The sequence below is a fragment of the Rhinatrema bivittatum genome, chromosome 9, assembly GCF_901001135.1.
Source record: "Rhinatrema bivittatum chromosome 9, aRhiBiv1.1, whole genome shotgun sequence".
Taxonomy (NCBI): domain Eukaryota; kingdom Metazoa; phylum Chordata; class Amphibia; order Gymnophiona; family Rhinatrematidae; genus Rhinatrema; species Rhinatrema bivittatum.
Genome location: NC_042623.1, coordinates 201,046,263 through 201,070,464, shown reverse-complemented (window position 1 = coordinate 201,070,464; position 24,202 = coordinate 201,046,263). Strand labels below are relative to the sequence as shown.

The 24,202-nt window shown below is 45.9% G+C and overlaps 1 protein-coding gene across 4 annotated transcripts in view; it reads left to right on the top strand.

The window, feature by feature from the left end:
* Positions 1 to 23,336, top strand: part of SLC9A9 (solute carrier family 9 member A9) — a 902,600-nt gene extending 879,264 nt beyond the window's left edge. For 3 of the 4 annotated variants that reach the window (XM_029617398.1, XM_029617399.1, XM_029617396.1), the window contains exons 16-17: positions 18,315 to 18,420; positions 20,471 to 23,336. In XM_029617398.1, coding sequence (XP_029473258.1) covers positions 18,315 to 18,420; positions 20,471 to 20,698 — 334 coding nt within the window. In that variant the 3' untranslated portion in view covers positions 20,699 to 23,336. The remainder of the gene's footprint in view (positions 1 to 18,314; positions 18,421 to 20,470) is intronic. The other variant, XM_029617397.1, reaches the window with a different exon arrangement.
* The last annotated feature ends 866 nt before the right edge of the window (positions 23,337 to 24,202 follow it).

Here is a 24,202-nt window from a genome sequence, read left to right as displayed (position 1 = left end):
CTGACATCTCCGCTCCACCCACCTTACCTTTTTGGCGACTCCCTTCGGGGTTGATGGAAGGCTAGCTGCTAAGGCGTCTCCATGTCATTCTCCTACGGCGTTCCCAGACTGGTTCGACGCTGCAAGCCGCCATGTTGACCAGATGCCTAAGGGCGCGCGCGCAGCCCGACTGATGTACCAGCGTTGGCGCGAACCTCAGGGGCGTTCCCCTGAGATGACATCACCAGCTCCAGATATTTAAGGTCTCAGTTTTCGCTAACAAGATGAGTTAGCAAGGGATCGGTTACCTAGCTTCCTCCTGGTTGCTGTGGATGGGATTCGCTCTCCGCAACCCTAGCTACTCTGCCTCCTCGGACTTCACTAGAGGTACCCGCTCCTCCGGGGCCTCGCTCTCTCTTTTCCTTTTCAGGTCACAGTCCAGAACCGGTACTCGCTCCTCGAGGGCCCACGTCCCAGACTTACTCCTGAATACCACTTCTGCTAAGAAGTCATCGCTGCTTACAGAGCTCTCTCAGAGCTTTCCCTGGGTCCAGGTACTCGCTCCTCGAGGGCCTAATGCATACCAACTCCTGGGCTGCCTTAAGAGACTATTGTGTGAGTGTTACCATCAAGGACTTGTTCCTGAACGCTGCATGCTTTGCCTACTCACTTTCTTAGTTTCTCTACAGCTCAGCCACCTTGGGATCGCTGTCCCAGAACCTGAGGGACTACAGCCCAGCCGGGCGCTTCCAGCTCACTACTGCCACCTTTGGTGGTTTACTATATTGTCTAATAAAAGAACTAATGTGTGTCTGTCTCCTACACTAAGCCTGACCAGTGGTTCCTCTCGGGATTTCCCCCGATGGCGTGGTCACCTGCCACTGGTCCAAGGATCCACCCACTACTATTCTAAATAACTACAGATTGCTAATACCAGCTTTAACAACAGAGCTTTCTGACAGACTGCTAACTCCCAGCTTTCTCTACAGAGCTTTGTTCACAGATTCACAACAGATTGCTAACTCCTCACGGAGAACTCCGACAGATTGCTAACTCCTCACATAGAACTGACAGCCTTCTAGAGGGCCAGGACAAGATGAATGGCTTTAATAGGGACACATGGAATGTGTTGTGGATTCCCATGGAAGTGGGAAGTTGCAGCTGGTAGGTAACTGCACCTATGCGTCAGATGATCGGAAATGGTCTGATGAATCTGGGACCCAGTCGTTGTGAAGGAAGACGTAGTCTGATGTGTTTAGTGCTCAGCCAGACTGTGCGACGATGAACATCCGTGAAGCGTTTGGCTTTCTCGGCAGCCTGACCCAGTCTCGACCTGATTCCAAAGACGGCGAATCATCTGTGCCACAGACTGGGCTGCAGGCGAGGAGACAAAAAGCGGCACTGGTAGAGGCAGGCGTTGCTAGCGACCGAATACTACTGAGAAGGGTGAGCCGTCAGTGGCAGAGGCAAGGTGGGTATTGTGGGATAACTCGGCCCATGGCAAGAGGTCGGCCCAGTTATCCTGCTGATCATTGACGTAGGATCTTAGGAATGTCTTCACGGAGCATTTTGTCCTCTCGGCTTGGCCATTCGCTTGAGGGTGGTAGGCTGATGTCAGATTCAGGGTAATATCTAACTTTTTACAAAGGGACTTCCAGTACTTGGCAGCGAATTGTGGCCCACGATCGGAAATGATCTCTCTGGATAACCCATGTAAGCGGAATACGTTGTTTAGGAAGAGTTTTGCCAGTTCAGGAGCTGAGGGGAGACTCTGTAGTGGAACAAAATTGGCCATTTTTTAAAAGCGGTCGATAATAACCCAAATGACCGTGTTGCCCTTTGATGGGGGCAGATCGACGATGAAGTCAGTAGGGATGCTTGACCAGAGTTCGGTGGGAGCTGGAAGAGGTTGGAGGAGTCCCCATGGACAGCCAGTCAGGGGTTTTTGCTGTGCACAGATGGGGCAGGAGTCCACAAAACTGCTGGAGTCTTTAACCATGCTAGGCCACTAATAATGTCTTCTTAACATCTCGAGGGTCCGAGCCCGGCCAGGATGGTCGGCTAACTTCGAGTCATGGGCCCAGCAGAGGACGCGCTCCCGAAGACGGCATGGGACCACAGTCTTCCCGGCTGGTATCATGTTGGTAACTGCAAGGGATATGCAAGCTGGGTCGATGATGTGCCTAGGAGTTTCAGGCGTATCTTTCGGCTCGAGGGAGCGAGAGAGCATCCGCTCGGGTGTTCTTTGCTGCTGGACGATGGAGTTCAAAGTGGAAGCGTTCAAAGATCAGCGCCCAGCAGGCCTGTCTAGGATTTAATAGCTGGGCTTCCTTTAAGTGTTCGAGGTTCTTGTGGTCTGTAAATATCATGAACTTATGCTGTGCTCCTTCTAACCAGGGGCACCATTCCTGAAGGGCCAGTTTCACAGCTAAGAGTTCATGGTCCCCAATCGTGTAGTTTTTCTCTGCGGCAGAAAACTTGTGTGAGTAGAAGGAGCAGGATACTAAGACCCCCTTGGAGGAATATTGGCTCAGGACCGCCCATGCTCCAATGGCAGAAGCAACAACTTCGACGATGAAGGGGCGGTTAGGATCTGGATGACGTAGTCATGGTCCCGTGCAGAAGGCTTCTTTCAAGGCGTGGAAAGCAGATTGAGGCTTGGAGCTCCAAACTTGAAGGTTACTACCTTTCCTATTCATGGCCGTGAGTGGAGCAGCTAGCGTGGAGTAGTTAGTGATGAAGTTTCTGTAATAATTTGTAAATCCAAGGAATCTTCGTAAGGCACAGAGGCCTACTGGCTGGGGCCAATCTCGAATACCTTGGAGTTTCTCAGGGTCCATGGTGAAGCCACAATTGGAGATGATGTAGCCCAGGAATGGAAGGCGGGTCTGTTCGAAAATACACTTCTCTAGTTTTGCGTAAAGGTCATTATCTCTGAGGCATTGGAGGACTGTTTGAACATGTGAGTGGTGGGACTTCAGGTCTTTGGAAAATATCAGTATATTGTCCAGATATAGCACGACAAATGAGTATAGTAGGTCCCAGAAGATCTCATTCATCAAACGCTGAAAGACTGCAGGGACGTTACAAAGTCCGAAAGGCATTACTATATACTCATAGTGGCCATCCCTCGTATTGAAGGTGGTCTTCCAGATGTCCTCTGGCTGGATTCGTACAAGATTGTATGCCTCTCAGAGATCTTTGTAAAGATCTGAGTTCCTTGTAGGCGATCAAATAATTCGCTAATGAGTGGCAGAGGGTAACGATCCTTGCTAGTCACAGCGTTTAGCCCACGGTAGTCTATGCAAGGACGTAAACTGCCATCTTTCTTCTTCATGAAGAATCCAGCTCCTGCCGGGGTTTCGGAGGGTCTTATCAATCCTTTATTCAGATACTCTTTAATGTACTCTGACATTGCTTGGGAGGCATGGTGCCCGGTAGAAACTCAATGGGATTATTGAATTCTCAGAGCGGAGGCAGGATGTCAGCATTTTGTTTGGAGAACACATCTTTGAAGTCAGAATATGGAGCAGGTAACCCGGTAAATGTTGTAGAGTTCAGAACGGTAACCGCTGGAGACACCTGTCGCAGACAGCAGTTCTGGCACTGGGATCCCCACTGAGTTAACTGCAGGGATTGCCAGTCGAAGTGGGGTGCGTGTACCTGGAGCCAAGGAACTCCTAGGTTTACCAGATGCGTGGAACGCTTCAAGACGAACAGAGAAATTTCCTCTTCATGGAGGGTTCCCACGGTGAGGCAGAAGGCCACTGTGCGATGAGTAATGCGTCCGGGGAGGTGCTCTCCCTAGATTGATGCAATGTAATGCAGAGAGGTACTTCCAGAGGTTGAAGTGGGATCTGGAGTAGTGTGACAATATCGTCCAGAATAAAATTGCCACTCACCCCAGAGTCCACGAGTGCGGTAGTGGCAAAGGAGCGTGATTCCCAAAAGAGGGAGTAATAATTGGGGGCTAGTAACAGTAGCTCCCAAGCTCGGGACCCCCGTCGGTCTCAGGCTTTGCAGTTTCCTGGACATACGGGGCAGGATTGCAGGAGATGTCCAGAACCACCACAATATAAGCAAAGGCTTTGTTTCTTATGTCGGACGTGCTCTTCAGGAGACAAGCGCCCACGATTAATCTGCATCGGTTCCTCTGGTGATGGATGAGGTGCTGGTAAGGCCTTCAACTGTGGGCTTGTAGCATGAGCTGGGCATAAGGCAGGAGGCCGGAGGACCTTTACCTCCTGATGTCGCTGTCGTAGGCGATGGTCAATCTTGCCAACCAGGGAAATCAGGTCTTCAAGAGATGTGGGAATCTCACGAGCAGCCAGCTCGTCCTTGAGGGCAGGAGATAGGCCCTCTAGATGGATTGCCTGTAGGCAGTCCTCTTGCCACCCCAGTTCTGTGGCTAATGTTCTGAATTCTACCGTGAATTCAGTGAGCGAATGCGAGCCTTGATGGAGGTGAAGAAGATGGTGACCCGCAACCGCCTGTCGGCCGGGATCCTCAAAGGTCCGCTTGAAAATGGAAATGAAGTGGGAGAGATGGTGGAGGATATCATCAGAATGCTCCCAAAGTGGGGAAGCCCATGCCAAGGCTTTCCCTTCAAGGCGTGAGAGGATGAAGGTGATCTTGGTGGTCTCACTCGGAAACAGCGAAGGCTGTAGTGCGAATTGCATAAAACATTGGTTGATGAAGCCTCGGCAGAGGTGCGGATCCCCATTGAAATGGGGTGGAGCTGGGAGGGCCATTGATGCCCACGGGGGCAGGGTTTGAGCCAGGCCTCCTGAATTGTCCATAAAAGAACCCTCTAGTTGAGACCGAAGTCTCTCCACAGATGAAGTTAATGCTTCCATGGTTCGCTGTTGTTCTCGGACATGAGAAGCTAAGCCGGGGATGGCCTGCAAGACGGGAGACTCCGCCAAGTCCATGGCAACCTGTTGCAATGGAGGTGGACCCTTGGCCTGGTGTAGGATTGGTACGGCCCTCTGGTCAGAGCCAGAAAGCGCCTGCCACCAGAAGGCAGAGCACAGGAGGAGACAGAGGCTAGCTGGAGCTTCGCCAATAGAAACCCAGGGTTTCCGCAGGTTGAGCCCTTGGGTATCCGGGCCGCCTGGTCTTGGGTGGGCCTCGCAGGGTCTTCTATAGAGGAAGTGCAGGGGAGTGCCCACCACGAACAAGGGTGCGCTGTCAATGCCAAGCAAGAATGCCCAGAGGTCACAGAAGGCCAGAATAGAGGGTCTGAGTGGATAGCGAGGATCAAGGCCAGAGTATAGTCCAGCATGGTCAGCTGAAGCAGGGGTCAGTACCTGTAGTCAGTCCTGGAATAGTCATGTCAGGCAAAGGTCACATTCCAGGCAGCGGTCAGATGTGGTCGGTAGACAGGCAGAGGTCGGTTCCAGGCAGCGGTCGGACATGGTCAGTGGACAGGCAGAGGTTGGTTCCAGGCAGTAGTCAGATGATGTCAGGAGCAAGCAAAGGTCAGTACCGTGAGATCAGTCTGAAGGGTACTACCAGGAATGGAGAGTCAAAGGAACAGGAGATGCTGGAACAGGAGACACTGGAACAGGCAAACTAGACACCGAAGTGTATGACCCGATTGCCAAGGCAATGAGCTAGTGGCTGAGCCCTGCTATTTATACAGGGCTCAGGTGACGTCAGAATCAGGCGCCACCCGTGAGTTTCCCATGCTTGGCCCTTTAAAGTCAGGAGAGTTCCACGCATGTGTGCTAGGGGGCGGGGCTGATGCTGAGGAGGATGCCGAGCCCCGGCGCAAGGAGCACTGCGAGGTGGAAGACTCCGATGAGCCTGGGGACGCTCATGGACACTGCGGACGAGCAGAGCTGGGATTGAGAGAGGAGCTGATAGACGGGCACTCCAGGTGAGCAGACCAGCTCGGCCGGGAAGCGCAACACTTGTCAGTGCTCTGACTCCAGAGTCCTGCTCTGGGAAGAGACTACCTGCTTATTTCTAAGAGGATTATGTGTATATTAAAAGCTTGTTGTAACAAATTAGAGAGTAATCCTTACTAGCAAGGTGCATATGCTGTGTTGTAAGATTTAATTTAATTTAATTTAAAATTCTACCTTTCGATGGCATTGTGGGAGATGTGAGCGCTTCCTATGCCTCCCTGAGTTTCTTAATTCCAGTTTTCTTTGTGATGCCTCCTAAGTATAGGGGGAAGGTGAGGGTTTTCCCCTCCGAACCAGTGCACCTTCCTGGCCAGCAAGTAAGAACGGTGTTCATGTCGTTGAGCCCTGTATCTGCAGGGGATTTGCTCTCCTTTGCTGAGGTCTATAGTGAAGCACCAGCCTCACCAGGTTTCCCTCAGCCCTTTCAATCAGATGCAGCCGACGACGAGAGCTGGATGCATTCCATCGGTCAGGCACGATGAGACGCTGGAAGATAACGTCATCAGTGCGACAGAGGTGGAGGGGGCCTGTGGTGCTACAGCGTCCATGTGGTTGCCAGCATTATCAGAGATGGTGGAAACAGTAATGCTCCAGCCTCAGTGCTGGTCTCTTCAACTGCAGGAGTCGTTGGAGGTGGACTTGCTGGCATGCGTCCTTCTGAGGTTGTTTTTGGTAAGCTCAGAGCCTTCCTGTGAGATGTGTTTCTCCAGCCACGCTAAACCGGCTGTGGTAACCCCGGAGTCGATGTGGGAACTGGTTTCTAGCTTTGGAAATGCATTTCAGGTCAGATTGAACCTCTTGTGCTTCAGCACTGGGGCTTTTGGAAGAGCATGGTACTCAAGTGGAAAAGGAAATTAATAACTCTCAAGAACCGAACATATCTACGATAAAGGAACAAGAATATCTCAAAGGTCTGAGTTTTTTAAAAATCAGACTAGACATTTAAATGTAAGATTCCTTAATTTTCCTAAAACTGTGGGTGAATTGCCTCTTATTACATTAAGGAGATATTTTTCTGAAAATTTACAGAGTTCCTTCTAGTAATAAGTTGTTTTTCTTACAAAACCGCTTGTCTTCTCAAAATCGTTTCACCTGTTCAATCTCCTTTAAATTTGCCTAACTTACCTGCTTTTCTTGAGGCTTCAACTCCTGAAGCCTGAAGCATTTATTTCGGAGCATGATCTGAGTATGATCATGAAAAAGGTTTTTCAGAATATACGTACTTCCTTCTTGAGTCAAAATGTTAAGATTTTTCCTGATCATTCTAGATTGACTCAGGAAAGAAGGGGATTTCTTGTGCTTAGACCTGCAGTTTTGGCAATGGGTGGGTCTTTTCTGTTAAGATAACCATGCAGATGTATTGTTATTCTAAGTAATCACTGCTACATCTTTTTTTTATCCCTGAACAATTTAAAATGTCATTGGATTTGTGATAAATTCTCCAGCTCCTTTGTAACTTCAGGATATGATCTAATAACGTATTCAGGATTCATCACATTAATGCAGTTGGTCTTGTTAGAGTTATCCCTTTAATTTTCTCCACTATTTCTCTCTGCCCTTTAAATTTAGTGTACTGAGGTAATGAGGAAGGCGTTTGTTTGATTTTTCTTTTATTCAATGTATTTTTTTTTATCTGTCTCGTATTTCTGATTTGCAAAATTTTCTACCTTTGCATTTAAAAATTCTCATAAATAAATAAGAAGAAAATCTATCTTTCAAAGTTATAGTTTTCTCTTCCCTTCCCTTATTTCCTGGCTTTCTTATATAGACCCTTTGGAAAGGCAATGGCCAGATGTTTTTCAGCAGCTTCAGATAAAAAGCTACCTGTCCTTAATTCTGGCAGATTACAAATAGGCAGGTAGCAAAGGAAAGATTGGGAAAGCTTTGCAAAATCTAAACAGAAATGGTAGGATACAATAGTAGGTTCCATAATAGAAATGTGGTAACTGTAGGGATTCCGTCTTTAGAAGGCCAGAATTAAAGGCACCTCTCTCCGCTATGAGTCCAGAAATTTGTCCATCCCCATAAAAGGTCCAAACCACAACAGTAAATGGATGATAGAATAAAACCTGTGAATCAGAAACATATCCTCCAAATGATACCAGAACAAGCTTTGAAAGTACAAGATATTCCCTCTAAGGCGTTAGATGTGACGACAGACTTCAAGGACACCCACCATGTAAAAAAAAAAGAATTAATGTTTAATATCAGAAAATCCGAAGAGATCAGGAAATGTTATTCTGGTGGGGAAACTTGCTCGTCAAAGGCATTGACTTGGGGTCAGAGCTGGAGGAAGACAAAAAGTTAAATGCCTATCAAGATCCTCAGCCAGCTGGCAGGCTAACCATATTAGTATTTCAGAAGAAGAAAAAAAAAGGGTGCAAGAGGTTGATGTCATAGTCCACTTAGAAACAAATGATCTGGCTTGTAGCCATGTCAGCATAGTACCTGAGAAATTCAAGAGGAGGGTTTTCAGCAGTAAGCAAAGAGCATAGTATTTCCTGAAATATTACAGTGTTTAGTAAGGGGGGAAGACGGGCTATATCAAATCAGTATCTTCAACAAATGGGAGTAAATTTCAAGCAATGCTCTGTACTTCATTTCTAAGTTTTAGGAACCTAGACAAATTTTCTGCTGAACTTGGGTCCCTAAATTTTGGGCTAAAAATTCACCTAAATTTAGGTACCTCAGGCCTGGATTCGCCATTCTTTCGCAGAATGCAGAATCCTGCGAAAAGGGGGGAGGGGGCGTGGGCCTGCGAAAGCCCGCAGCCTTCGCACCACTGCGGTGCGCCAGCCTCCGCCTTTCGCACCGAATAGCGACACCATAAAATGTGTAGTTATTCGGCGCACTATTGCCAACGATAATGTTAGTAACATTATCGCCGGTAGCGAAAATACCGCCAACTCCGCCCCTCCCCACCCCGATTCCTCCCCCCCTAATTTGCATCATAGCGCATGCGAAAAGACCTTTTTCGCATGCGATATGGCCTTATCGCGTGCGTTAGGGCCCTAACGCACGCGATAAGGGTTTAGAAAATAATCCTGTAAGTAGCCTAAATTTATACCTGCAGTTCATTTGCCTAGATTTAGGTACCTAAGAGCTTGATTTACTAAGCTATCTTCTCATAGATACAGAATAGGAAAAAAATCCTTAAGGGTGAATTTTAAAAGCCCAGCGCATGCCAAAGCTGGGCGATATGCACAAAAGTTTGACTGATGCATGCCACGTGGATTTTAAGAAGCGCCTGACTTTTAGGTGTATCTCCCGGTACTCGCACAAAATTGTTTCCTGAAAAAGGGGCGGGGTGGTGGGCATGGCCTGGGCAGAGCATGGATGTACCAGGATTTCTGAATGAAACCAGCGCATAAATACTTACGCGCACAAGTGCTCACCAGGGTCTCCTACCGCATAACTTTACTTCTGCAATGGATGGCATGTAAGTCCTAAAACAAAAGACCTAGGCTAGTCAGTGGGGTTAAAGGGTAGAGGCTAACAGGGTAAAAGGAAGGCTAATTAACTAGGGGGGGGGGGGTAGGACGTTCTGTCCTTTACCTGGGCAAACAGGGAATTAACTTGGGATACTGGTAATTGTGTCGGCACGTGTGTCTACTAAATTCCCCCCTCTTATGCAGTAGAGGTGGTATTTGCAGACACATGTGTGCAACCTTGAGGTGATAGTATCTAGACATCTGAAGACGGCAAAGCAATGTGACAAGGTGATAGCTAAATCCAGAAGAAAGATGGGCTGCAGAGAAAGAGGAACAACCAGTAAGAAAAAGGAAGTGATAGTCCCCTTGTACAGGTCCTTGGTGAGGCTTCACCTGGAGTACTGTGTAGGGATGTGAATCGTTTTTTGACGATTTAAAATATCGTCTGATATATTTTAAATCGTCAAAAATCGTTAGAGCCGCGATACAATAACAATTCCCCCGATTTATCGTCAAAAAATCGTAAATCGGGGGAAGGGGGAGGGCAGGAAAACCGGCACACTAAAACAACCCTAAAACCCACCCCGACCCTTTAAAATAAATCCCCCACCCTCCCGAACCCCCCCAAAATGCCTTAAATTACCTGGGGTCCAGAGGAAGAGTCCCGGTGTGATCTTTTACTCTCGGACCTCCGTGCGTTGTAGAAATGGCGCCGGCGCTACCTTTGACCTGTCATATGACAGGTCAAAGGTAGCGCCGGCGCCATTTTGTTTTTTTGTCCCCCGACGTCAGGAGCATAGGAGATCGCTCCCGGACCCCCGCTGGACCCCCAGGGACTTTTGGCCAGCTTGGGGGGGCCTCCTGACCCCCACAAGACTTGCCAAAAGTCCAGCGGGGGTCCGGAACGACCTCCTGCAGTCGAATCGTGTTGCCGTACGGCCGGTGCGAGGCCCCCCCAAGCTGGCCAAAAGTCCCTGGGGGTCCAGCGGGGATCCGGGAGCGATCTCCTACGCTCCTGACGTCGGGGGACAAAAAAACAAAATGGCGCCGGCGCTACCTTTGACCTGTCATATGACAGGTCAAAGGTAGCGCCGGCGCCATTTCTACAACGCACGGAGGTCCGAGAGTAAAAGATCACACCGGGACCCTTCCTCTGGACCCCAGGTAATTTAAGGCATTTTGGGGGGGTTCGGGAGGGTGGGGGATTTATTTTAAAGGGTCGGGGTGGGTTTTAGGGTTGTTTTAGTGTGCCGGTTTTCCCGCCCTCCCCCTTCCCCTCCCCCCCCACTGGACCCCAGGTAATTTAAGGCATTTTGGGGGGGTTCGGGAGGGTGGGGGATTTATTTTAAAGGTTCGGGGTGGGTTTTAGGGATGTTTTAGTGTGCCGGTTTTCGATTTACACGATTTACACGATATTTAAAAAACCCAAACTGCGACGATCCGATTCCCTCCCCCTCCCAGCCGAAATCGATCGTTAAGACGATCGATCACACGATTCACATCTCTAGTACTGTGTTCATTTCTGGAGACAGGATGGATGTGATCCAGAGAAATGCGACAAAAATGGTGGGGGAGGTCTCCATCAAAGGAATTATGAGGAGAAGTTGAAGGACCTCAATATGTATACCCTGGAAGAGAGGAGGTGCAGGGGAGATATGATACAGACCTTCAGATACCTGAAAGGTTTTAATGATGCACAATCAACAACAAACCTTTTCCTTTGGAAAGAAATCAGTAGAACTAGAGGTCATGAAATGAAACTCCAGGGAGGATGACTGAGAATCAGTGTCAGGAAATATTTCTTCATGGAGAGGGTGGTGGATGCCTGGAATGCCCTTCCAGAGGAGGTGGTGAAGACAAAAACAGTGAAAGATTTCAGAGTGGCATGGGATAAACACTGTGGATCCCTAAAGGCTAGAGGCTGGTAATGAAGACATGAGTGCATGGGGGTAACTTGCTGATGTGGCGGTTACTACCCTTAACCAATAAGCCTTCATTCTGTTGATGCAACTCATTATTGCTCTCTGCTTTAATGGCAGGGGGAAAAGAGGAAAAGGGGAATTAGATTCAGACAGCAACCAACAAGGACATTGCATTTTACAGTCTGGGAAAACAAATAAGCATGGTGGTAACTTGCTGATGTGGCTGTTACTATCCTTAACCAATAAGCCTTATACTTGTGATGCAGCTCCAACATTGCTCTCTGCTTCAACGGCAAGAGGTAACAGGAAATTGGACTCAGACAGCAACCAACAAGGGCCCTGACTTTGATGGTTTGGGTAACAAAGTATGGGGGTAACCTGTACGGTGCGGCAGATGCCACCCTCTGATGCTACCATTATGGGGGAAACTGTTATGGCAGTGGCTGCTGCTACCATAAGCTTTATGGGCAGACTGGATGGACCGTTTGGTCCTTTTCTGCCGTCATTTCTATATAAGTTATGTTATGTATGCGTGTACAGACTATTTTATACCATGTCCATATATACATACGTATGTTATAATATGACTGCGTCTTTCAGCGCTAGCCGGCATACTCACGTACATATGCGCCCATGCATCTGTTTCATAGTTCCTGTCTTAGTGAATGAGGCCCTAAGTTAGGTGTCTGATGCTGAAAATCAGTGTTAAGCACGTAACTCTACCCTCGTAACCATATACTTTTTTAAGCTACTGAAATTAGATGCCTAATTAAAATAGACTCCTAAATTTAGGTATAGTCCTAGTCACTTTTCAAAGGGGATGATTTACATGTCTATCTGCCAAAGTTAGGCATCTAAATCATTTGAAAATTGACCCCCAAGGCTGTAATCAATTCATACTTAATGTAAAAACTCATATTAAAGCAACTGAAAAGCAGGTAGCATGTGGAAAGAGGAGATGCTGGGAGTTTGTTTATTTATTTATTGTCATTTATTAATCGCTGTACAGATAAAAATTTATTGCCCAAAGCGATGTACAAAATAAAAACATCAAATTTCAACATTATATCATAACATAAAACTCACAAATACTAAGACTAATAGCACTTAAATGCAGCATTTCATAGCCAGTTCTTGACATCCATCACTTTTTTCTGACAAGTCAGCTTAAGGAGGTCAAGAGTTATTAGAAATCATTAGTAGACATAAACCAGGTTCTTAATTTCTTCTGAAATCTTAATAAATTTCTCTCAACTCTCACATCCAACGGTAACCTATTCTATATATTTGGGATGACATTTGCAAATGATCCTGCACCAAAGCGAAAATGTTTAAATTTTCTCACTGGAGGAAGTTGCAAATAGCGTCTTCCAGTAGAATGCAAATTTCTTTTAGATACATGCCATTCCAACAAACCCCTTAAACATGCATCTATCCACAATAGGTATACAATGCAATTCTAATAACAACTGTTTAGCAGAGGTTCTTTGAGATTTTCCCAAAACAATTCTATCAGCAGTATTTTCAATAAGTTGCAATTTTCAAATTACTTTACCTTCCATCCCAAAAATATCGCATTGCAATAGTCAAGTTGTGAAAGAACCAAGGAAAATGCCACCGCCTTAAGAGTTGTAAGCCCCAAATACGGTCTCAGTTGCTTTAGTAACTTCAACCTGGAATAGACATTACGCGCTATCTGCAAATCCTGTTTTTCCAAAGAAAATTCTGTGCCCAAAAGTTTTTATCTGATCTTTTGGGGTGGAGGGGGGAGGAAGTGAAAGATATTTTTCTCTTTTGTAAGTCCCGGGGCTTGCAAAAAGGGGCGGTCCAGGGGCGGGACCAGAGGCCTCCGACATAGCGGCCATTTGCCACTGTGTCAGAGGATCGTGTGCCGGCAGGTTGCCGGCAGGAGCAAAAGGTAAGACAAAAGTCAGGGGGGGTTAGAGTAGGGCTGGGGGGTGAAAGGTTAGGGGAAGGGGTGGGAAGGTCAGGCTAGAGGAAAGGGAACGGGGGGAAGGCAGCGCGGCTCGGCACACGCAAGGTGCACAATTGTGCACCTCCATGCACGCTCCGTCCCCTGATTTTATAACATGTGTGCGCATAGGCGTACATATGTGCGTGCCGGGTAGTGCGTGCACAGTATGCCCGTGCGCACCTTTTATGTGGTAATTTATTTTTTCTGTTATGAAGTATGCTTGTAATTATATTCCTTGGATTTTTCTTTTGGATTTTTGATTAAATCTAATAAAATTTAATTTAAAAAAAAAAAAAAAAAAGGTAACTAAAAGTAGGAGGAAAAAGAGACCAGTATGGTTTTCTAAGACGACTGAAAAAGTCAGGGCAAAAAAGATTAGCATTCAAAAGATACAAGGAATCTCAGAAAGAGAAGCACAGTAAAGAATATCTGGGAAAGCTAAGGGAAGCAGGAAAGATAGTCAGGACAGCTAAGGAAAGAAAAGAGAAATAGTTAAGGTGATTTCTTTTTTTCAGGTATGTTAGTCAAAAGAAAAAGAGGCAGAATAAGACAAATGTGTGGAAGGCAACCATGAAAGAGGAGAAATGCTGAACAAATGCTTTTGTTTGTGTTCACTGAAGAAGAGGTTGATGAAGAAACCGACAACTGGCAGGGGTATATTAGGCAGCAGAGTAGTGCTACATCATTTACAGAAGTGAGGATTTGTATAGAACAGGGGTCAGCAACCTATGGCACGCAGGCCACGAGTGATATGCAAGGCCATTTTGAATTGGCACAGCAGCGGCAGCATGGCACTGAATAGAGCTGAGCGGAAATTCGTGCTGTCGCCACTACCGATGCATCAAGCAGGCAGCTTGATCTGGGGTTGTGATACTCCCAACCCCTGTGAACATCTTCTCCTGCTGCTGTGGGGGCCAGTCTCGCAGCTCTTATCATGAGACCGGCCACATGGTGGCAGAAGATGACTTTTGGTTGAACACAACTCCTGCTGCTGCCCACCCCATGATTTGGGAAGACACAGAGAAGACCTGGTGGCCACGAACAGACCTTATCCTCTGGCAGAGAGGCCCAGCAGGCTGCCACGGAGCCCATCCCATAGTGGCTGAAAATAAAGGGAAGATCCAGGGCTGCCAGTGGACCCCCACTGGCAGCCCTGTGTGAGCCTGTTTGTGGATGGGTATCTGCCTGTATATGTATGAGAGAGCCTGTGTGTGTTTATGTGTGATTGCATGTTGGAGAGAGAGTGTGTGTGACTGCATGTGGGGGAGAGAGTGAGCATATTGTGTGTGTATGTGATTGTATATGAGAGAGCATATTGTGTGCATGTGAGAGCATATGTGATTGCATGTGAGGGAGAGAGAGCATATTGTGTGTGTATGTGATTGCATATGAGAGAGCATATTGTGTGATTGCATGTGAGAGCATATGTGATTGCATGTGGGAGTGAGAGAGTGTGTGTGTGTGATTGCATGTGTGGGGGAGCAGAGAGAGATCATGGGGTAGATTTTAAAAGGGTTACGCGCATAAGTTATGTGCGTAACCCTTTAAAACCCCCCCTGCGCGTACCGAACCTATTTTGCATAGGCTCGGCGTCTCGCGCAAGCCCCGGGATGCGCGTAAGTCCCGGGGCTTTGCTAGGGAGGCGTGTCGGGGGCGGCGTGACATTTGGGGCGTTCTGGGGGTGCATGGTTCCGGCCCGGGGGCATTTCAGGGGCATGGCCAAGGCCTCCGAAATCACTCCCGGGCTGGGGAATCATGCGGCGGCGGCCGAACGGTGCGCGCGAGTTACGCCTGCCTGGGGCGATAAAGGTAGGGGGGTTGTAGATAGGGCTGGGAGGGTGGGTTAGGTAGGGGAAGGTGGGGGGAGGCCGAAGGAAAGTTCCCTCCAAGGCCGCTCCAATTTCGGAGCGGCCTTGGAGGGAATGGCAGCGCGCGCAGGGCTCGGCGCGTGCAAGGTGCACAAATGTGCACCCCCTTGTGCGCACCAACCCCAGATTTTATAAGATATGCGTGGCTACTTGCATATCTTATAAAATCCGAAGTACTTTTGTTTGCACCTGGTGTGCGAACAAAAGTACGCGCGAGCGTACTTTTCTAAAATCTACCCCCATGTGTGTATACATGAGAGAGAGGAGAAAGTTTGTGTACCCTCCCCTCACCTTAACTAATTTATGACAATCTCAGGGTGACTGGAAATCAAAAGTTCCCAGATATGGAGAGCAGAGGTGTTTTTATCCTTAGAAGTTTTAATTATTGGGTGTTATGATGTGTTTGCTGTTTTGAAAAATGTTATTAGTGTTTAGAAAATGTTTAAAAATTTGTGAATGAGTTTTTAATTATTTGATATTCTATTTGTCAGCTGTTTTGAAATGTTCCTTTTATTGGTATGGTTTTACTGTTATGAGATTTTATTTACTATTGCATTGTTTTATATTTCTTAATTTTATTTGATATTGTATGCGAATGGGAATGTTTCTCTTTTTCATTATTGCACTACATACAGTACATTAAGTGCATTTAACATGGGTAAAACACAATGATAATTCAATGGCATATATTGTGGCATTTTCAAAAGTATATTTTCATGGGTAAAGTGCATTTACACATGTAAAGCCAAGTTATCTAATTGTTTATCCCCGTTTGTTGGTTCCAAGTCTTGATCTCCCTGTTCAATGTAATGCATCCTTGTGCAAAGATTATTGTTTGAATGTAAACCGAGGTGATTTATAACTTGTTACAAGAATATCGGTATATAAAAGTGCCAAATAAATAAATAAAAACATACAGACTTTGGCTTCCTGCAGTTTCCAGTTCAGTTTTTGTCTGCAAATTTCTATTTATAGTTTTATATGGTCACTTTATTCTGTATTTGATGAGATTCTGCATATATGACTGAGGTGAGGTATTCTTATAACTAGCGTATAGTTTCTGAAGGATCTATAGCAGCCTGACCTCTTCTATTTTCCTAATAGACGGTGTATTGGGGTGGAGGAGGGAGGAAGTGAAAGATATTTTTCTCTTCTCCTTTTTATAATTTTGTTTTTACATGAGGAAAACCAGTTTCAGTCATATTTTTACATAACTCTTGGATATTTTAACTGAAAATTAATGCCATTTTAAAATTAATATTCAAGAGTTGTGAGAAAGGAATCTAGTGGATCAGAATGCCGACTGCTTGTAGCACTCGAGGACCAGAGTTACCTACCCCCGATTTAAATCAAAAAGGTTGTTTACTCCTAGTATAGAACATTGTGAAATTAAGGGTCACCTAACAAGCTGAAGATGATACCTTTTCATTGGACTAACTTTATACATTTGTGAAGTGATCTTGAGAGTTATCCTTCTTCATCAGGTCAGTGAAGAAACAACACAATTATAGTACACTGGATTTAAACAGTACAGCGTCATCTAGATCTTGGGTTGCCTGTATATACCATTACAGGTCAATAAAGTGAAGGGGTGCAGTGAGAGGGGGTAATGACAGAGGTGATGAGACAATAAAACTTTGCAGTTGAAAGGGCTTATGTCTGATAATGAGTGAGAAAGCCAATGTCCTTATTGAGTCATTTTGGGTTGGCTTCAAAGGACTTGATCGTCCTAATTTCAAACACAGCAGCCACAATTCTTTGTGCAATATAAAAAAATGAAAGCTATTTCTTCACAGAAAGGGTGATGAATGCATAGAATAGCTTCCCAGGAGAAGTGATGGAGACAGAAACAGGCATAGAATTCAAGAGGACGTAGAATAAGCAGAGAGGTTCCTTACTTCCGAAGAGAAAGCTAAAGACCAACTAGTGCCTAAGATAACGCAGCAGGAAATAAATTGGGTAGATTATACGGGTGTTGTGGTTCTTATCTGCTGTCATATTCTCTGCTTCTATATCAGATGAAATGTTGCATCTAATGAAGCAAGCAGACAAAGCACGCAGACTGTGATTGGTTTCCCATGCAGTGCTGGAAATTATGTTGTCAGCCAAAATGATACGATAACCTTAGGGCTCAGAGCGACATTTTATAGTTAGATATAGACAAGGATGATATTGTAAAAAATAAAAAGTAAAAACATTTTTCTTAGCTTTTATTTATTTACATTAAGAAAACTGGGAAGAAATATACAGGGCCAAGATTAACTACAATTAAAGTAGTTACAAGATTATGGATTATTTCAATTCAGAGATAATAATATGTGATAAAATATAAATAAGCAAAATAAAATATTGCAGTAGAAAATAGCGTTTCTTCCCTGCAAAGTCAACTAATATTTCATGACGAGAGTGGTTTCAGACTAACACTGATTTCTTTGTAAACAAAATAATTCATTCTGAGCTCTAATGGCTTTTGGTGTCTGCTAGCAGAATAACTTAAGGGGGGCAGTTTCCAGATTGTCCACTTTGGCGCAATGTGTGGAATACTTTTTACCTGTGGGCTCTGCACCCAGTGTCGAAGAGAAAGTCCATGCGCAGTCTTCCTTTGAAACCTGTCAATGGTACAAAAGACTTTTGCGCCCGCTTTCTATGTGGGTAGATCTTCTGTGGACAAGAGTGCACGTGGACCTGAAAATGCAGTCAGGTAAAATCCAGTTATTTTCCGATCCCAACCAAAACACACATCCCGCCCCCCACCCCAAATGCAGTTAAAAGCATGCCCGCCACTCTCATTGCACATGTTGAGGTAGGGTGATTTTCAGACAGCTGATGGCTTTGAAAATGTCTTCCCCGCACTTTACAGTGTGGTAGTTGTAGTGTAGTCATTCCAGGCCCATCGTTTCTGTGTGCTGAAGAAATGGATATCACTGTAGTAGACCTTTCTAGTGTCTAGATTTTGTTCACCCTTGCATGCATTACTTGGAGTTCACAGTCTCTGCGCTGGCAAAATGCCACATTTTCAGTAGAAATGAATGCAAGCATCAACGTCAAATGGCCTTTTAGATGCTGCAGCCCTAGAGCTGCACGACGGCAATCTGATGTCACTAATAGCGAAGCTTTAGCATACCATCTTGTTTCTGTTTGTGGATGAAGACACTTTTAGTTCTGCCATATTGTATATTACATTATGACTATGCACTAAGCAAGGTACACCTTAACAGATTTACCAGATACCTAAAGCCCATTTTAACCCATGCTGGACCACCTCTAACAACAACACTGCCCAACTGGTGCAGTCCTGTTGCCAGACTGCTAACTAGCCCTAGAGCATACGAGGTAAGTTTCCATCTATGCAAAGCTCATTAAATGGTATGTAATATCAAGTGGAGCAGAAACAACATGACGTCTGATATCAGATGGGATGGATATCATACGGCACGTCATACCAAACGGGGCAGGGGCTCCCGGGAGAGGTGAGATGTCTAAAAAATTACTTTGCATGGTTTTTTTTCAGGTCAGCTTTCTGAAATAATTGTACTTGAGATTTAACTTACTTGGGGGCCTGATTCACTAAGCTGTTTTCCCATAGACACAGAATGGGAAAAAGGCCTTGGGGTAGACTTTATAAAGTTGCGCGCGCGCGCGCACATGGACATGCAATTTTATAACATAGGTGCGCGCATGTTATAAAATCGGGGGTCGGCGCGCACAAGAGGGTGCACAATTGTGCAACTTGCACACGCCGACGCGCACAGCCTACCCCCGTTCGCTACCCCCTAGCCTGACCTTCCTACCTTCCAAATAGAATGTTCGCTAACCCCGTTCGCTACCCCCTGTTCGCTACCCCCGTTCGCTACCCCCTAGCCTGACCTTCCTACCTTCCAAATAGAATGTTAGGAATTATTAGGAAGGTAATGGTTAATAGAACAGAAAATGTCATAATGCCTCTATATCGCTCCATGGTGACACCGCACCTTCAATTCTGTGTACAATTCTGGTCGCCGCATCTCAAAAAAGATATAGTTGTGATGGAGAAGGTACAGAGAAGGGCAACCAAAATGATAAAGGGGATAGAACAGCTCCCCTATGAGGAAAGGCTGAAGAAGTTAGGGCTGTTCAGCTTGGAGAAGAGACGGCTGAGGGGGGATATGATAGAGGTCTTTAAGATCATGAGAGGTCTTGAACGAGTAGATGTGACTCGGTTATTTACACTTTCGAATAATAGAAGGACTAGGGGGCATTCCATGAAGTTAGCAAGTAGCACATTTAAGACTAATCGGAGAAAATTCTTTTTCACTCAACGCATAATAAAGCTCTGGAATTTGTTGCCAGAGGATGTGGTTAGTGCAGTTAGTGTAGCTGGGTTCAAAAACGGTTTGGATAAGTTCTTGGAGGAGAAGTCCATTAACGGCTATTAATCAAGTTTACTTAGGGAATAGCCACTGCTATTAATTGCATCAGTAGCATGGGATCTTCTTAGTATTTGGGTAATTGCCAGGTTCTTGTGGCCTGGTTTGGCCTCTGTTGGAAACAGGATGCTGGGCTTGATGGACCCTTGGTCTGACCCAGCATGGCAATTTCTTATGTTCCTTATGATCCCCTTCCCCTAGCCTTCCCGCCTCCTAACCCTAACCTAAACCCTCCCCCAAATTTTTATTTTAGCTGTTGCACAGCTGGCACCCTGCCAGCATGTGATCCCCCCAAGGGCCTCTAGCCCTGTCCAGCCCCTGGACTGCCCCGCCCACTCCCCAATGGCCCGGGACATACGCGCGTGACCGAGCCTTTTAAAATAGGCCCGGCACGTGTAAATCCCCGGGATTTATGCACGTAACCTTTTTAAAAACTACCCCTTAGTGAATTAGACCCTTGGTTTGTAATAAAATAAGAATGTCATGCTGCCAGACACATGGCAGCTGGGATGAATCTTCAATACAAATAGATGTATTTATGTTGTCAATTCTGTCTCAGGGACTACTCACCTTCAGCACAAACGAATAGGTTAAAATGCTAATTGGAGTATCATCTGTGGTCCATGCTAGTGAAAATGTATTCACAATCAATTCAAGGCCCTCTTTAGGCTTGCCCCTGCTCAGAAACGCTACCATTTAAGTAAGATTAAAATGCATTTTCTGTGATTTCTAAGATTTCCGTTCCAGGATCTACTTGGGTTTGTGTGTGCAGAGGAGGGGGATGAGAATTACTGTTTCGCTGGTGATTTATTTCTCTTTACATGACATTTTCGATTCAAGAGAGCAAGTGGACATTTCACCTTTGACTTATTTCATTTAGAGGTTCTCTGTAGCAGGTTCCTTGTCACTGATTGTGAATCTCTCTCTTTCTTTTTTTTATGTTTGTAAAAAAAAAAAAAATCCCTCAATCAAACCAGGAGCAACTGAAGGATGACGACACGGACTGCATTGTTAGCAACGATGAGCTGACCATAGTGTACGAGGAAACGGCGTCAGCTCCGTCTCCTTCCCCGCTGCAGAGCAGCACAGGCGCACCCCGGGCTGCGGGCGAGGGAGGTGCTGGCGGAGGAGACCTTGGATTGGAGGGATACGAACTCCAGCCCGGGCACGCGCCAGGCAAATCTCGTCTGAACACACTGGCATGAGCGGCGCAAACGTAATAACCAGCGGTGCCAGGATCACGAAGGCACACGAGGCCCCCAAGCTTATTAGACAGTGTGGGAGAGAGGCTAGAAAATGCATTAGAGTCACAAATTGGAGAAAATCAAAACCTTGTCAGATATCTCCCCAGGTGCCTGACGGAACGAAAATTGATTCAGAGCCATATATTATACAACTAAAAATAATTGTTTTTGACTGAAGCAATTTTCTGCTAATGAAATAGAAGCTATTGTTATCCTCTTAAAGTGGGCGAAACCGGTTCACTCACGCCTTTCTGCTGCATTTCTCCTCACCTTGATTTCCACTCGGGGTTTCTGAATGACATTCTCCTTGTTAGAGAAGCTGTAAAGACGTATTTGCCCCAGAAAGAAGTGAAAAACCTGTTTCCTTACAGCGGATGCAGCAGCTCACTCCCCAGAAAAGTATACACACTTTTATTATCTGTTTTGTTTCTGTTTTAAAATCTGCCTTCAGTGGAAAACAGAGGAGTGCAGAGAACGAATTACCAGTTTGCTTTCTTAACATTGTTAACAAACTTGGATTCTGGCTTTCCCTATATATAATATTTTGTAAACTTTGATTATACTTCGTCAGATGTACCTCAGCTCCAGCCATTCCTGGAATTTTGTAATTCTTTATAGCTTTCACTGTATAACAAATTCACCTTTTTTTGCGGTAATTATGTAAAGATTCATCTCGGTATCTGCCTTTTCCTTTTGCCTGTAGAGCAAATACTCTGGAGGGTGTCCCCGCTGCATGGCCCTGGCACAGGGATCATTGCTGCAGTCACGGGACTTGATGTGTGGTGGAAAGAAGGAATACAAATAAGGGGGGGGGGGGAAGTCCTAGGTAGTTGCAAATAAAGGGTTCGTGGGGCCGGGTCACAGTCCTGGTTCCGTCTGAGCTGGAAGTACAAAGGAGCAGAAGGAAGCTGCCGGATCAAGACACAAAATACAAATGAGATAGATTTGCCTACATTGGGTCTGAGAACCAGACTGGTGGAAATGAATGTGTCCCATTCCCATTCGTTCCAGTTATAGGCCACCGATTTGGTAGGAGGAGAGAGAGAGGGTGAGAGCCAGGTGGAGAAGGTTCCTGGTTTTGCCCTGTTGCATGCATGGACCTGCAGTTCTGATTTTGTTTTCCAAGAAAAGAAGAGCTGGAAGGGTCAGCATGCAAGGAGGGGCCGCAGATCCAGGACCGCCTCATTCTATCCTGTGCCTCTCCTGTTTCCTTTTTTGAACTCTCAGGGAGAGCAGAGCTCAGCAAGGGTTACATTGCTCAGTTCATGAAAAACAGTCTGCTGAACTTTTTCGTGCATTAACTGCTCCCATTTTGACAGCCTGGATTGATTTGAAGAATTTCTTTAGTGTAGCTAAAAAAAAAACCTCAGAATTTAATAAGCTCCAGCACATGGCCTGTTCATCTGCTGTGCTTATGTCAAAATCATTAATGAGTAAGGTTCTAAACTCCTCTTTGGATTTTTGTCAGCCTCTTATTTACTTTTCATATTAATATTTATCCCATGGACCCACCGTCACATCTTCACCTTTAGACCAGTGTCTAAGATACAAGGCAAATGGTATTGCTGTATAGACATGCGTGCAACGTATCCGGATATAAATCTACTTCTCTAGTTTGTGACTGCCGAGGACCTTAAACTCTGACCCATCAGAGATTATAATGCGGGGGGGAGGGGAGGGGAGGGCATTTTTGATCCTCCCACAGAGGTTGGCAGGCAGAGTTTCCCCCCTTTGAAAACGTCTTTCCCGGAGGGGCCGTGGGTATGTAAGTACCAGCCGAGTTTGCAGGGGTATTCTCCCTACCAGGACGTTAAAAATGAACTGCTGGGGGTAGCCCCTGCCCTGCCCCAATGCCACCCCTTTCTCCTGCACTGGGGAGAACAGATTTGAAAGGTGCTTTCTTCCTGGGTAAATACCTGCAGCGAGTCCCTTTGCACAATTGCTACCCAAGAGCCATACCCAGGTTCGGGAATGGTCTTCGGTCTCTCGCTTCGTAAGCTGGCGGGAGACTAAAAGGATTGCCCTGGCAGTGCTCGTGGCCCCCCCCCCTGGTGAAAAGCAGCAGGCTGCACTGCAGCTTGAAGAGGCTGCCTTGGCCCTCTGGGCCACCAGGGAACATGCATGTACTTGTAGCTTCTAGATGGGCTGGAAGATTCAGACGGGAGAAACCAAAGAGCCCGAGAAGGACCCAGTAAGTGTAGCATTGCAGCGTCACATTCCCTGTCCTCTTTCACTAATCTGCAAAAACCCTTCTGCAGTTAAGCTGGATTCTGGAGTACATGCTCGGGGAAGAATTTATTTTCATTGGAGATAGTACCTAAAGCCCAAGATAACCTCTTCCCAAGGTCATCAAATGCCAGCGAATGGCTACACTTGAGAGTAATACTACTGCTGTTAACTATTTATAAAACTGTTGGAAGCTTTGAGTACACCGTGTACTGGCCTGTTTGTTTACAATAGCCGGCATCTCCTAAATCATTATTAATCAATATCCATTCTGGATGCTCCAGCCTTGCCACTTCAACAGGTTTATAAAGGGACTAGCAGCAGGTTCTTTTTTTTTTTTTTTTTTTACAAATTAAGGATATGGAAAAGAATGTATACTTATTTTATGTCAAAAGAAATAAAAGTATTAAAATATTTGGCTTGGAATGTTTTCTAGCCTAATATGACTATATCCTATCTTCAGAGGTTCATAAAGTCATATCCAAAATTTGTATTTAAGATAGAACAAGAAACTTAATCAAAAAAAAACATAGTATGTGTGCAGGGCTGTGGGTAGCATATCAAAGCTTCAGTTGGCAAATACTAAAGCCATTCATATGTATTTATTAAAAGATTTTTAGGCTGCACTATCCAATATTCTAAGCGGCTTGCAGATGAATTTTCACAATTAAAACAGACATGCATTGACAGAAATCAGTCCAGAAAGCTTTAAAATCTACCCCAGTGTCTGACAATGACGCAGTCATTTACTGGAAGGTTTGTGTAAATAGATAAGCTAGTTTCTTTCTAAAAGGCTTAAAACAAGCCTCTTTCCTCAGCATCTTCTACAATAGGGGGCCGACCAGAGTAAACAAGTGGTTTCTTCACTCTGCCAGATGTATGGAATGGACTGAGGGGTCATCTAAAAGGCACTGATGTGCTGATCTCAAGACTTGTTCTCACAGATAAATCTGGAGTAATAAACTGATACACCTTTTCGCGTGCGATACCTAGATCGGGGCGGGGTTCTGGGCGGCGTCCACACTGGAAAGGGGAGGAGTCGAGGCGGCACCGAGGCGGACGCCGCGAAGACGTCGCTGACGGCGAAAAGGTAAGGGCCCTTTTCGCTGCCAGTTTCGCGCCCAATAGCGCCACCTTTTACGATGGCCCTACTGGGTGCTAAAGCCGGCGGCGATCACACCACGGAGGCGGGATCGCTGCCGGCTTTCGCAGGCCCCGCCCCCCCGTTACCGCCAGATT